Source organism: Neopelma chrysocephalum, unplaced genomic scaffold (genome assembly GCF_003984885.1).
Source record: "Neopelma chrysocephalum unplaced genomic scaffold, ASM398488v2 Primary Assembly neopelma1_102, whole genome shotgun sequence".
NCBI classification, from domain to species: Eukaryota; Metazoa; Chordata; class Aves; order Passeriformes; family Pipridae; genus Neopelma; species Neopelma chrysocephalum.
In genome coordinates this window covers 4,762,497-4,778,642 of record NW_020897765.1, presented here as the reverse complement: position 1 = coordinate 4,778,642, position 16,146 = coordinate 4,762,497, and the positions used below count along the sequence as shown (strand labels likewise).

The window sequence follows — 16,146 nt, the reverse complement described above, 5'->3', positions numbered from 1 at the left end:
ACTATTGGCTCATCAATAATACACTGCAATAATCCATTCTGAATGCCCTGGTAAGAAGTCCACCAAATAGAAAAAATGTTAGATACAATACTCAAATGACATTCTATATATCTAAAAACACAGGTTGTAGGGAATCATAACCAAGCGCAAGTCTAAAATGTCTCAAAGGAGATTATACTACTCATTCATTGTCAAACCAGAGCATTTCACTTCAAGTCTTTAATGGATCTGTTTTGAATCTCAGTTCAAGTCAGTATTTTCAGTGATGACTCAGATGATGGAAAATCATTGTAAAAACATGCTGAGATGTACTTTGAAGAGACTGAGATGTCTCTTTGAAGAGAGGGAAGATACAAACACACAATTCAAACTCTTCCTGCTTTCAGATGACCTCTTTGTAAGATGAAATGTGAAAAATCAAAAGGCCCCTAAATCATCTTGGTGAGCCTCCATAGAACTCACTCCATGATGTCAATGTCTTTCCTGTACTGGGGAGCCCAGAGGTCACCACTCAGAGGTTGTCCCATAAGTGCCAGAGGGAAAGAACCACTGCTTCCCTCCAGATGCAGTCTACCCTCCTCCCAGTGCAGCCCATGATGCAGCTGCCCCTCTTTGCCAGAAGGGGCACACTGGTGACTGTGCAACTCACAGCCCACAAAGGACTTCGGGTCCTTTCCCACAAAGCTGCTTCCTAGCCACACAATGCTGCTCTGTCCTGTTACATGGGCATATTCCATCCCAGATGCAGGACTTGGGGTGAATTTCATGATGTGCCTGTCAGTCCACTTCTCTAGTCTGATGTGGCTGCTCTGAATAGTGGCCCTGTCCCCAGTACTTTGGCCAACCTTCCCAACTTGCAGAGACTGCACTCCCTTCCATCATCCAGGTCAGCAGGTACCCTATAATTTCAACTTTTAGCTGACAATCCTTTATTTCCTGATACTAACATGAGAAATTTCATGCAAGGATGTTTTATTTCCATATGAGGTCTGCTTAAATCAAAGGGTAGTAAGCAAAGAGACTATCAAAACAGAAATGGAGCATACTCCAAATCAGTAGGTCAGCGTCTCATAGTATGTAAAAACTACAAACAAGCATAAACTAGAATCAACTTACTCATTCCTGAACATTCTCTGTCTCCATCCCACACATTAGAAACAGCGTGTCCCGTCAACAGCAAGTTAATCAAACTTTGGCTATATAACAGAAAGAAATTATATAAGAAATTAAAAGGGATGTATAATTTATTTCTGAAAATGTGTTTATATTTAACAAATGAAAAAATTATTGCATTACCCAGCTAAGCATTTTGGAACTATTTTCCATTAGTTAGCATGTGTTTGTAATTCAGCAACACTAATTATCATCCATTTTTCAACTAAAAACTTCATATAAAAATGTGGCCCTGAATTTGAGAATTATTCCTCTGAAATTCAGCAATAACAGAAGCATTTCCTCACAACTGATGCACTAAATGGAGTTCGCAGTGAAAAAGGCACACAATTTTCAGTGTGGCTTTTAGTTAAAGTTATAATTGAATCTGTGTCATGTCAGTGATTTTCCAAAAGAATGATCAGTTAGAAAACCATAAAAAATTAGCCCACAAAGCTATTTTAAGTGGTAGCTACCATATTTTGCAGCTTACCTTCCATGACCATAAACAGGATCTATCAATGGCTCAGTTGCATCTTCAATTTCGTTTTTTATGTTTTCAATACCCTGCAGAAAAATTACAAATATTTTTTCTATCTGAAGGAACAAATTAAAATATTTATACAACAACAGAATTCAATAGTAAAACATTAGGAGGCTGATGTTCTTATACGAATTGATAACTAAATGGGCAGCTTTCTCTTGATATATAAGAGAAGGATGTTTCCAAAACATGTAATTCTCTCAGATCAGACCAGGAAAAAACAAATCCAAAACCCAAAAAGCAAAGGACTGAGTTTTTCAAGTGTTCAGGCTGGAAATGTACAGCAATATGGGCGAAGATACCATTCCATACATTTATCTAGATTTGACTTAGTTTATCAGTTTATTGTTCACCTTTTACAGAAAAAGGGTTCCAATTAAATTTCCTCTTAAAGAAATAGAAAAACTCACACAAAAAATATCAAACAACCCACAAACCTTTGTCAGTATTACAGAATACAGAAAGAGCAATACTCCAAATCTGTTTGTCCATGCTGAATATTGATCCCAAACAGCATCCTTCAGTTCAGGGAAGCTTTTGAATGCTCGTTTGCTAAAGATAAAAAAACCAACAAACAAACAAACAAACAGCAGAAAAGAAGAATGTATTTAGATGAAGCATTAGAATAGTGTCACAAAGCTCAAACAAGAACTACTAATGCCTAATATGAAAATATCCAAGTCATAGTAGATCTGCTGTTATATACAGAATGACAGAGCAGCTGTTCTGAAGTTACTGTAACTGTCATAGAGCCATTAGTATTTACCCATCAGAAGATGATAAATAATTCCGGAGCAATATGCAAAAATGAATGTGGGTTTTTTATGCAAACACTAACCATGAAGACACATTTACTTGTCAAAAAGCTGGGTGGCTTGAATCAGTAATTCTACAAAACACTGTTACTGAAATTGCAAATAGACTGTATGTCACCAAAATAACATTTGCATTATGTGTTCTGAAAGACACTCAGCCCATAAACAGTAGAGAAAAAAACCCCTTCTACTTAACCAGGTAAAACTATCTTCCAGGCTTTTGAAGAAATTATTACATTTCCCATCAGAATTTAACTTTGTTAGACTCTAGCTTTGGAAAAAGCAAAATGTTCACAACCATAAGTGGTACATTAACATTTGAGACACTATCTGGTTGCGAAATATGGTGGCTGCCCGGATGACAAGCTAACACCACGTGATCACATGTTTGAAAGGAATAAAAGTAAAATAAAAACAGAGGAAAGGAAGATATCCATCAAGATTCCAGTGAAGCAATTCACTTTCTATTTCTTGGGATATTTTGAGCTAAATACTGCTTTTAAGAACACAGACATTAGTTTTTATTAATTTGAACTAGATCATACTCTTTGCTTATCTTACACAAACTTAGATATATTATTTTCTTTTTGATTTCTTGCACTTTTAGTAAGTTTTGTTTACAAAAGAAACAAACGTCTGCAAAAATATAACCACAGATAGGTTTACTCTGGCTAATACTTGAGATTTTTAAACTACCTTTCTGCATCAGTGGAGTATACACAGCATATAAGGTACACAAGGCAAAGCCAGTTCTGTAATCCATTGCTCTGCTTGCTCTAAAAGCAAATGCCAGAGCATTCATTTCCAGTGAGAAATACAGAAAAATTAAGTGGGTATCACAAGTCTAAAGACTGAAGGAGTGAGTAGGAGGGAGAGGGAGGGCAGGAAATTAGTGTTTTGATAAGGTTAAAAAAAATTTATATTCTCCTCTTTCTCCTTTCCTTATAGGGCAATGGGTTTAAAAAATAAATTATAATTACTAATGATACGATAAGCAACGGTAATTTCAGTTCTAGTTAGCAACATTTTCCATCTCGGGTGTTTTTTGGAATTCTATTGCTCTTTATTTCCTCTTTGGGAATTTATTTGTCCACTGTGAAAATAAAAAGCTGTTACCTTTAAAGATAAACTCACTAGAACTGTGAGCTCTCTATTTACACCCCAAAAAGAAAATTTTTAAAGTGTGAGTCTTGTATATGAAATAGTTTTACAAAAGTTTCTTATGGTATCTCAAATCAAGAAAAATACTAGATGATTTTTTTTTTAGTACATATATCACAAATATTTGAGATAGAAACACCTAAAAACATGGTACATAAATATAGAGAATTAACATCTTTAACTTAAATGTGAACCTTGATTGGCTGTGTTCATATACTTGAAACGCAGAAGCTATCTGGCCAATATTGCACATTATATTGCTCCAGTTTTATTTTAAAGCCCAATACTTACGCTTAAAATAATATTCCATTTCAAATGGCAAAATGCAAAGATAAACCACCAAAACCCCCAATCAAAACTTGAAATCCAAGTTTAACCTGAAGTTTAACACACTAAGTTCCTCAACATACCCCTTTCAGGCCTGTGAATATTAGTGTAACTTCAAAATATTGTATTTTAAATGTTCCAACATATTACTTACTGAATTAATGCATGAAATCGCTCAAAGCCAAGCTCTTCGACAGCCAAGGCAGCTATACACAAGAGACACTTTTCAGCACTACACATGGCAAAAAAATGACACAAGATACACACAGCAAGCTAGTATACTTTCAAGCTCTAATTATATTTTTAATCCTCCCTTGACATTTAACTGATTAGTATAAACTAATTTACTGCAACATTAAGATTCCAGCATACAAATTAGTGAGAACATTTCTATTTCGACTAATCAATTTATTAAAAGCACTAAGCCACTGGAGTGTATAGCCTTGGAAATATTTGTCAAATACTAAGCTGTTGATTTTGTACAAAACGTGGCTGTTACCAAGTCACCAAGCATATGCATACTAAGATATAATTTTGCAGGTCAACAAGAAGTATTTCTTCCTAAAAAAGCAAGCATAATTATTTGGATCATTTTATTAATGTAGGTAAGCTGTATTTTTTCTTCAAATATACATTTCTGTTACTAAAATTTAGTAGGCTCCTTTCCCTTTAGTGTTCATTATTACAAATGAGTAGAATTATTCTATACAGTGTCACACATTTTGTTTTTAAACAAATTCCATTTTCTTTTAATAATAAACAGCCTTTCAAATAAGTGTTGTGCCCAAGAAAGAAAAAAAATACAGCATTAGTGTCTTCCCAAGTTCAACACAGGCTTTATACCTTTCTTTTATCTTTTCTTTACCTTTCTGCTAGTAGAACAATACACCAAACAGATCTGCTTTCTGATAGAGGCCACTTTATGCTGAATATTTAAACAATGTCTGATCATCTAGCTACTGAATTTGACTGCATATAATTTAGTTAAGACCTGAAGCCATTAGGGCTAATACTACTGATCAAATATTACCACAAGATTCCAGAAAGGGCTTTTTATGCCCATTCCAATTGTATTTTGAAAGAGGTATTTGATTTGCCTACGTGCAAATAAAACTGATTCTCCAGCAATAGAATACTTTAATTTTCTACTTCAGAAATATGGCAGCAGCAGTCTTAAGAGTGTTAGTTTTTATCTGTTGAAAAACTACAAGGAATTGATAAAATTTGGTTACCAACAGCAAAACTAGACTTAAAAAAATGTATTTTTAAGACATTTTTAAAAAACATGAAACAATGAATCCAGATTGCAGAAAATGCTGCAGAAACTAAACCTGCTTCAAGAACATATGTTTTTGTAAGCAGAAAGTTAGAGGGACTACATCATATAAAGCAATTTTGAACCTGGGAACTTGCACTACTAAAGTCAACACATGGCCAACAAGTCACTGCTATACACCACAAAAGCAGATGAAAAATGCTATTGCATTCAGTAAGTGTGCTCGAATCCGCCTTTTGTTCACACAGCAGGATGACAGGCAGTTTCATTCTGTTACTAAAGAACAGAGTGAAATGGTAAAAGAATTACTATTTGAAATAAAGGGAAAGAAGTAGAAATTCTAAAGAGAAGTGTAGCTATACATAACCCAAACAATGCTAAATAGAGACAATACTTAGTGGAAAGAAAAAGAACTAACAGCAAGAGAACATGAGATGTATGAGAAATTCATCTGTATAGAAACTCTTTAAAATTATACTTTATCATGCTGTGTCTAACCATATTTCATGGGTTTATTATAAATATATCCCCATAATTAATTCCCAAATAGCAGTAGCCTGCCATATGGAACTGTATCTGTAATACTCCCTACCCCCCAACTCATCTCTTAAGTCCTACCAACTATGACAATGCCAGTTTCTATTTTTATTGAGAACAGTAGCCAAGCAAGAAATAAATTTATTCTTTTGCACTAGTAGTTACACAACTCTGCATTAGTAACAATATCTTCTCCTCCACATCTTCGTCCCACGCCTAACCAGGTTAAGAAGCTGGTTTACAGTTAAATAGCAGGACAGAAGAGGAGAAAAAAAGCCCAAACCTAACAAATGTGTCTTAAATCAGTAAGTGTATTGCATTATACGTATAGAAAAAATACAGTTTGAACTATAGAGTACATACAAGAGGGATATTCAGTGTCTAGCAAGGAATGTAGAATAGGAACAATGAAAGAGATTAATGTTGTCCATGACACAAGCACACTGTTAGTGGTAAATGCATCCTGCTCCTCCTAAGCACATTCCATGATATTAAAGACAAGTCAGGCAGAACTTGAAGACTTGTACAGAAGCATGAAAAAAGTAGTTATGCAATAGAATGGATTAGTTCACAAGTGTCAGTGTTGACAGTTCTAACGGAGTGTGTATTTAAAAAGACTTTCTGTTGAACATTTTCTACAGTTAAACATCTTTAGGAATAAGGCAACACATTAAAAAGCACGACAGTAAGAACCTATAGACAACTAGGCTCTGCTTCACTTTCTCTTCAAAGGAAACTTCATAATATCAGCAAGAGTTTCAGACACAATCGGAAAAACCACAGAAATTAGGAATTTGAGAGTTACAACTGCCTTATCTTGCAAAGGAAGATTCTTCTTTTTTACAGAAGAGTTGCAGATACAATTTTCTGTATAATACTTTTTCTTACTTAAAAAAATGCTCAGTTTGGAACACTTAAGTGCTGATATTCTGTTTTTTCAATTAAGTAAGATTTTTATTCTTATTGTTTGGGCCTTCTAAAGCACATGGAGCATTTGCTAGAAGCAGATGAAGACGACTTGTAACATAAAGAGCTCCAGCACTACTAATTGCTATAGCTAGCTGCACACGTATAAATCTATTTGTACAATTCTTACTTTGTAGTTATGCCACAAACTGCTGAATAACATATTCCTTCCATCAAAAGATGGCACCTCTATAGGCATGGTCTCATGTGAAGAGTTTTTCATACTTCTTAAGGGACACATTGGGGACAAAAACTAAAAGAAAAAGAAGCTTATCTTTTAACACATTAGATCTCTCCCATTAAAAGGTTAATAAATACATGTCTCTCTGATCATATGTGCACAGACAAACTTTCCATGTCACTGGCTCTGCAGCAGTTAGATATGACTGGATGTTGTATCTTAGTGCAACAGATGATGTTCCCTATATCCTTAACGCCAGTAACTAATGAAGGAATCAAGACGTTTGCAAAAAGCAGGCAAGTGAAAAATTCTAACCTACAGAAAAATTCTGAAAATCTACTAGGTGAATTAAGCAGTTTGGTACTGCACAGGACCAAACAAATGGAAAAAGGCTACTTCTCCATAACAGGGGATCCAAAATATTTTAGAACAGATAAAGCACTGCAGAATTTCCTACAAAAGCTCCTCTGAAATAAAGCAACAAGTGACAAGTTAAAGTGTTATTCCTGTGTTAGGAAGCACGGATGTTTCAAAATGAAAAATACATCAGGTGCCAAAAAACTACAAAACAAAATTGAAAAGATTATGGAAATTGCTGAAATTCAAAAGAAACATGTATGTTAGAACTTCAGTGATGGATACCACATTGCTCTCAATAAAAAAGGATCAATGTCTCTAATTACAAGAGAAAAAATCTGTCTGTCGCTAACGGAATTACAAAGGCAAAAACCCCATCTGTGAATTAATGAAAAGCAGTGGTCTCTCAAAAACTATGTAATAATTCACTAAGTGACGGGTAATTGAGTATAGAAATACATCTTACAAGGTTGTTCCTCTTGACGACTAGATTCTGCAGGACTTTCAGAAATACTAGCAGTTTCTTCAGTTGTTTTTCCTCTTATCCATGTTGCCAGACAGTATGACTCAGAATTATCAGAGCAAGCCATTTCCAAAATATCACATAATGTATGACAGAGAAGGTTCTTCTGCTCCTCTTCTGAAAGATCAGAAACCTACTTGAGTTCAATTGCTGATAACCAGTGTCGTATATAAGATTCTAGTATCTTTTTCATACATTAATGCTACCTAAATAATGGAGTTTAATAACAAGATAAAAGCAATAATGTTAACTGCTCTTTGACCATACTGGACCAAAGAATTAAAAAGTTGTCTTTAGAAAAATGTGGTTTTATATGATTTCTAATCCATTCTCTTTTTTAATAATAGATTTCAATTTAATATTTATAAAATGCAGAAGTATTATGAACAAGCACAGAGCTCACAAATGGGAATTTAGAAGCATTTACTATACATATGACATGGGAGCACACTTAAACAAAAAGAAAGTGTCGAATATTTTAAATTCTTTGTACTAAGACATACTTTACAAATAAATAAAATGAAAAAATAAAGGGGGGAGGAAAGAGGTCTCAGTACCTGAACAGTCTCTCCAAGTAGACTTTTCACTGGTAAAAAGCCTCTTCAAAAGGAATGCCTTTGTTATCAAAGAATAAAATAATATTAAAATACAAAACACCAACTTTTACATTATGTCACAAACTCTACACCAAAGCATTTTTGCATGTTATTAGAAGGGTTTCAAGCCACTCATCGTTCAGTATGAGACCATGAGCCTGCACTGTTTATTGACTTTTCCCAATCAAACCAGCTACAAATGTGGCCTCATAACATTCAACACTGTTGAGTTTGAACCTTCAGTACACCTCCAATGCACAGAATGCATATTGACACAAACACCTCCACACTCGCAGGACTGCAGTAATGGAGACACAGATGTATTTCAGTACAACTGACCAGTAGTACAAGACATCCCTAGTTACTCAGACAAAACCCTTTAGTAGTTAACAATCCCACCTCTTTTAAACCATTGCGAGTCATAACTTGCTGATCAGGATAAAGAAAACCTATGCATCTCCATATCCCTGCTTTGTTTTTCCATCAACACTAATGCTGCGATTAAAAAAAAGATATGCTCTAAGTTATAGAGAAGGAATAATGAAAGAACAAACTTTGGGAAGCAGAGTCTTAGTCTTTCTAATTACTTTATTAGATGCCATTTCAGTATTCACAGTACCTCAAAAACAGCTGGTTCAACTTTCACTTCTTTCCTGACACACTCACCGTTTTCCCATCAAAGATCTTTTGCACACCTTTTTAGTAATTCACAGCAGCAGCAGGCACTGCAAGATCTGTTTGATCCTTTCCTCCTTCCCTAGCTGGAACTCAGTTCACTTTTAATCATGCTTTAATCACTTGATTTCAAGGAAGTTGAACTATACATAAATCTGAAAAAAACACTGTCTATAAGAACATTTGATATGGTAAAGACTCGGCATTGTCTTCAAGGAGCTGACTGGTCCTATTCTTTACTCTCTCCACTCCCCACAAATAAAAGACTTTTAAGTCTAACATCAGAGACCAGACACTCTGCATCTGGTTTTAAGACCACAGAACTAGACAGAGCCATACTATGGAGTGTAATTCATAAAATAATTTTTTTAATTGATTGTTTGCCACTTAAACAAGCAGTGCTCCTTCCTGTAGTACAAGTTTTTTGGTGGGACCAGTGTTTAGAGTGTCTTGAAGTAGCCATAACAGAGGTTATATGACAAATCGCATTATACACACCAGAGGTGCAAACAATTCCACAGCGTCAGTTGTCTGACCCAGATACTTCCAGTTCAGGATCAGATTCACTCTGCTACATTACTTCAATATGTCCCCTATCATTGGACAAGGCCTCCAATCAGACTGAGACATACCTGCAGAATTTGAATTGTCTTTAAGAGAAGTCAAGAGTAAGTTACCAGAAAAAGTAATCTGGCCCATGACTCAATACCTGCCTGTCTCTGCAGGGTGCTCCTGGGAGAATAAAGAGCAGTCACAGTTAGACAAACTGCTCTATAGGTCAATTATTCTGCTAGGGCTTTGAAAGTATAACATTTCCCCTTTTATTACACAGCAAACCTTGTTAGGTTTGAAAATCAACTACTTCAAGTATTTCTAATACAGTTTGCTAAAGCAGTCATTGTGACACTGATACTTCCCTTCAAGGCAGGGAGTTCAAGAGATGAGAAGGGATGAGGATTACTTTTATATCTGATCTTTTCCTTCTCCTCTGTATTCTGCATTCCCCACTTTGAAGTTACTTTTGCTTGGATCAACCTGCTCCACTTCCTCAAACAAATGTCCTTCTGCAAAATTATGGCTCAAAATCAGCCCATGTCCATCTCTGCCTTTTTACAGAGTTCTTTGTTTCCTCCACATTTCAGTTATCAAATCAAAATACAGTTAACCCTCATTTTTTCATATTTATTTTAATTTCAAATATATAAAGAATAAATTCTGGTCTAATTTTAAACCATTCCTATAATAAAGGTATCTTACCTGTACAGGTGCTATCACTGCACAAGGGCCACCTTCAAATTGTTCTAATGCAGTTGACTCAGAGTCACTAAAGACAAATCCTGCCAAATGAAAAAAGATTATATTTAGTGAAATATGTAAATAAGAACACGTGTATGTATATTCCTTCCCTAACAGAAATGACACCTGATTTATTCACCTTTAAAGATGACGTAAGTTTTTGTTTCCCTGATAATGCAACAGAATATGGTTAAACTATCTGAAGAAAAAAAAGTCATGAGTCAGGTGAAAAGGACAGAAATTAATTATTTATCTCAGTGATTAAATCATAACCACCAAGCACCAACAGCTAGGGTTTTAAACAAAAGAATTTCTATTTAAATCATGGGTTTAATTTTATGATAGTGTACTTTTTATCAATACATTAAAATCTGTTTGTGATAATATTTTGTTTCACATCTGTAAAAAAAATACATCTTTGAACCCTCACTGAACATGCATAATACATTTCTATTCCCTATGAAGGGCACACTACGCCTCCCACTGATCTCATTTTTGGCCTATCAGTGTGTCTTATTAAGACTGAAATATATAACAAATATTTTCTTGTAACCACTGAATCAAGCCCCTTAATGGTACTCTTTCACAGAAGATACACTAGTTTTATTGAGAGGTAACATCACCTATTTTCCCTCTCTATCTTTAATGTATTTGTATTTCAGAATTATCTTACAGTCACATAATAAAGCAAATGCCATAGGAATTAAAGCAAAATTGTTCTGTTACCATCTTGCCCTTAAACTTGTCTTTAAGATATGGTGATTCATTGCTTTCATTTATCATGGATAAATGCACATACATGGACAATTAACTTGATGAAGCTGATACATGGACACTTACAGTGAGTGATATTTTGCATTATTCTTGTAAGTGCTGAGAAGATTGTGCCAAAGTGACTCTAGTTCAATGTAATCTGGAAACCATGCAACTGTAGTCAGCAACCAACGAGCAAGTGGGGGCAGGCAAAAATACACATGCATCTTTTCACAGACAGTGTCAGTCTCAGCAGAAAAAATATTCAATGCCTGTTTCCCACAGTTTCTCCTTTTCCCAATTCTGTATCATTACATGCTGCCATATGAAAAGCATCTCTAATCCCTGGATATGAATTTGAGCTGGGGAAATGCATCTCCCCCCACACTACAGCATGACAGGTACATCACCAAAGTGGCAAGAGAGAACTACTGCACATTTTGTAGGCCACATTTCATCACAGAAATGGAAGTTGTTTCACAACAATGTGAATTTTTTTATTCTAAAAAGGATCATTGTAGCCATGGGGTTTCCCCTGTATTTGACAGAAGGCTCCAGGTCTGTTTTTAACCACATGTGCAAATGTGCATTACAAAGATGTATTTTATATCCAAAACCCAGATGCACGTCAAGCCTACATACATAGATCTAGCTTCACCTAATGTAGCAACAAAGCTTCATTAATTCATACTTAAGAAAAGTTTGCAGTAGTGTCATTTCACTCCTCCGTTAACATGCCCAAATAAGAAATATCACCAGTCCTTTAAACTTTCTGAATTAGTTTGTGCAGGCTTAGCATACTAAAAGGTAAGTCCTCCTCTACTTTGAAGCATTACTGCATGCCATCTAAACACACTGCAACAATAAGACTTTTTTAGTTGTTTTAATGATTCAGTCACTGCAGAAAAACAACATACTTGGATGTGGTATCATTAAACCACACTTTAGAAATCTTCACATTCTTCAGGCTTCTTACAGAAATCATGAACTTTCTCAGTTTAACCCTGCCCTCTTTTTCAAAATTGCTTCCTAAAAATAAAGAACATTGAGCATGATCCACCAGAATGAATACAAATTTGAGACAGACAAGGCAAAGCTGATACTACATAGAATTTGATAGAATACAACCACAGAAAAAATAATACTTGAAGAAACACTTTATTTCTATTTACTTAAATGCTGTTTAATGCTTAATAAACATAAAGGTTCTAGAAGTTTTAAGAAGCTTAAAGAAAAGTAGGCTTCAGACAGTATGGTCATGCTCTCTTTTAAAAAAGTTCTACAAAATATGAAGTCAGCTCAGATAAAATTTCAGAAACCAGCAGTCTGAAGTCCAGTTGGATTCAAGTCTACCTCAGCCTGCAATGACACCTACTTACCTTTTTAACCCTCCACAACAGTCACATCTTGGGCAATCTCTGTAAATATTCATCAATTCCACATTCTTCCTTATGATTTGTAAGAATAGCCTGGCCACTCTTTAAGCTACCAACTAAGATGAACATCTCTGATCCAGATTAATTTCTACTTACTCTCACTCTTAACCAGTCATATCTATCTTACAGCTCTTTTCACTCAAGATAAAATTTCATGAAGAAAAGAGATGTAATGCAGTCAAAATAATATTCTTTAATTAATTTGTCTGCCTTTTATCCATAAGTGCAATTATCATCATTTACCTGTAAAAACATAAATAGTACCATTACCATTCATCTTCTGTGTCATTTATAACATTATTAAATGCTCCACTGACACAAATTTTCAACATCACTACTGCTCTACTGCATTTGGGGCAGAAGGGGGAGGGAGTAGATCTAGATTCATGTTAGTAATCAGCGCATTGTCCAACATTTTGAGCTATGACATTCCCAAATCTGTCTTTATATCTTTACATCACAAAAAGATTTATTCTCCTTATTTCCCCCAAATATAGCATTTACCAAGGCCTATGTTTCTTTCTCACACCTAATTCTCAGCTCTTTTATGTACAGTTTGCCAAAATTAACCTACGACTTAGTTACCTACTCTTGTCCTTCATCTAATACGCCACATCATGGTCCAAAGCACTACAAAAACCATTCATTCTTCTATTATGACTACTCCACCACTTTTCTGCATCTTTTTATTATTAGCCTATTTCTAAAATTATTTTTTCCTCCCGAGACACCTTAGACATTAATAACACATTTCATAGAGGATGCTGTGTATATTCAGTATTTTCACTCTGTGCAAGAACCAACTCTAACTAAATAAAAGACAAGGGAATAGCACAGAGCATGCAACACCAACCACATTAGAAAAACCCCTGCTCTCTCTCTGATCCAATCTAGCTACGAAGATGTTGTGCTATTAATTTTTTGTCCTGTTCTCTGCTGAGCTGGCCTCTCACCATGGAACTCTAATTTTTTCTCTCTTTTGGGATACAAGAACTGCCTGACAGAAACACTAGAATAACCCATTATTACCCAAGCATGAAGTTTACAACATATCTTAATGTTTCACCCTTTTTTCAGAGCTGGGTGGAGAATCATAGAGACATTTTGCTTATGGCTTTGGTGTTCCAAGTGTGTCTTTACAGTAAAATAAAACTTCTGAAATTTTCTGTAGGAAAAAAAACCCTCAACAAACCAAACAACTTCTTCCCACACACAAAAAGAAAGGAGCACTTACTAGAGTAATACTACAACAAAAATCCACTTTATGGGTTATGGATAAAGAGCCAGGAAGCCTTGGAAGGGTTTGAGGAAAATATCCAAATCACCTAGTAAGCTACTACTCAACTGGGTAACAAGGTGCCAGAAAACAAGGTAAGATTTCAATGTGTCTTCCTTTGTTAACACCTTTGAAAAAAAACCAACCACAAACCAAAACAGCTACAGAATACTGATACTACAGAATTCAGATACTTCTGAAAACTTCTGAATCTGTATCCTGGTAAGAGCCTTCTATGTGAGCACTCATCTAGGTCTTTCATTTTCTTTAAGGCTGTCAGCCTTATCCAGAGTAAGGAATGGACTCACCAGCACCATATCCTTTCTTAAAGTAAGGACAATAGCTTCCAGCTACTCCTTTTTGGGCCCTGGCAGCAGAAGAGAGTTTCAGGTTCACTAATTATTCAGATAATTGTATTACAGGGCATTTCAAATTCTTACTGCTCTATGTATATTCCAACTACATTGGCCACCATGCCCACTAGCCAGAAAATACAACCTTCTTAGCAACTTAACTTACATGTTCACATCTCATTTTTTTCACAGTGAATGTTATCTCCTATTCTCCTTCCAGTTTAACAGTGCTGAAAGGGCTGTTACACATGACACAATCCCTAAAAAACCCCCATATTTCCACTCTAAAGCCTAACTTTTCATTCAGCAAGCTTCACATGAGGTTTGCATTCTTCGGAATGAATTTATCAAGACAACTCTGCATTATGGAAGTATGAAATAAACATTTAAATGTCATATATAACAGAAAGGGATTGGACAATCTGTCTAAAACAGCAAGATGTGGTTATTTTTTCTGTAAAGACAGTATCACTATCCCAAAACCAATACCTCACTCCAAGGAAGGAAAGAAGAAAAAAGCCTACAAGTATAAAACTGAAAACAAAAACTTCCCTGGAGAAGGCTGTTAGGTAGCTTGCCCCTGCTGTTTTTCCACAAACTACTGTTGTCTCACATTTACTAATAGTGCAGTCTGTGTTACCGGAACATTCTGCCTCCTACTGTCAAGTACTACCTACTTCTATTTAAACAGAAGCTCAAAGTCAGTAATCATCAGTACTTTTGTGCTTGAAGACCTCAGTATTTTTCCCCATGATGTGCAAATTCCTGGAAGCAGGTTTGGCATCTAACTTCTTACCTAATTTAGACAGATGCCTTAAAAGCTGTTCACAAACCATGACTTGAAGACCACTCACAAAGGCTTCCTTTGCTAAGTGTGACCAGCATCAGTAAAGCACAGGCTTCAAAAGCAGTTCCACCAAGAGATCTGAAGAGGAAATACTTATGGCAAACAAGCAGCAGCAAGTAGGCAAAGCTGGGCCAACAGGTGTAATCACTTCCTCCAGCTGTCTGCACAATCCACACTTGTCTATACCCTAACAGTGAATATTAAATGAAAAATGCTTTTTTCCTCTTTGTGATTAACTGATTGCACTGAGTAATACGGAACTTGAAGAGATGGAAAGCACACAAATACAAATATTCCACAAATGACAGTCATCAAAACATTAAGAAAATTACATAGATACCAACAACCAAATGAATTAAACATTACTAAATTAAACTCAGAGGAGCACTTTCAAATTGCTACTTCTACTTAAGACTTTGAAGAACAGCAAGTGTATTCTTTTTGCTCAAAATGTATCTGCTTGTCTGGTAAAAATATTATTTCCTAGTAGCACTACCGTGATCATAGTCTAACAATATTACAAGTCAAATGACTTAAAAACATTACAGGATGCAGCTTCTAAACTACCCATGTCATAAAAGCCCATCTGGTGATGTTTGGTCAGAAAGAAGAGTTCCAGGCATGTAAAAAAAAGGAAACCTGGAAAGAATGGGAGAGAAAAAAGGAAGCCTGGAAAGAAGGCAAGAGAAGAAAAGGAAAGTTTCAGCCCACTCACCCAGCTTTCAACCTGGAAACTGGAAGAGCATCCAGATAAAATGGACATTTTTACATTGTACATCACCCATATATACACAAACTGTACTATTAAAACCTTCACACCATGCTTTTGCAGATAAATGGTTGTTTTAAAAAGACTGTCCCATACTTTTCTTTCCAAAGGCCAGTGAGACACAGCTTATGCAATTCTGAAAGGATACTGTGCTCAAACCTGCCAGACATTCATATTATAGAGTCGTGATGCCTTGGGGCTTATCTGAAGAGCAGCTTTATGAATGGAATTTGTTTCTTGGATCAATGAAGATCCTAACATGGGTATATTTCTTTAGGGTTCAGTGCTCCTACTAACTCCTTCCTT

General features: G+C 35.5%; 1 protein-coding gene across 3 annotated transcripts in view; it reads right to left on the bottom strand.

Annotated features, from left to right (window-relative positions):
- Positions 1 to 16,146, bottom strand: part of MINDY3 (MINDY lysine 48 deubiquitinase 3) — a 52,977-nt gene that overhangs the window by 34,163 nt on the left and 2,668 nt on the right. Inside the window, exons 2-9 of one of the 3 annotated variants that reach the window (XM_027695624.1) lie at positions 12,090 to 12,188; positions 10,368 to 10,447; positions 8,397 to 8,454; positions 7,783 to 7,956; positions 4,154 to 4,205; positions 2,134 to 2,248; positions 1,646 to 1,719; positions 1,117 to 1,196 (exon numbers count right to left, since the gene is read on the bottom strand). In XM_027695624.1, coding sequence (XP_027551425.1) covers positions 1,117 to 1,196; positions 1,646 to 1,719; positions 2,134 to 2,248; positions 4,154 to 4,205; positions 7,783 to 7,956; positions 8,397 to 8,454; positions 10,368 to 10,447; positions 12,090 to 12,188 — 732 coding nt within the window. Of the gene's footprint in view, positions 1 to 1,116; positions 1,197 to 1,645; positions 1,720 to 2,133; positions 2,249 to 4,153; positions 4,206 to 7,782; positions 7,957 to 8,396; positions 8,455 to 10,367; positions 10,448 to 10,545; positions 10,640 to 12,089; positions 12,189 to 16,146 lie in introns of those variants that run through there. The other 2 variants (XM_027695626.1, XM_027695625.1) reach the window with 2 other exon arrangements.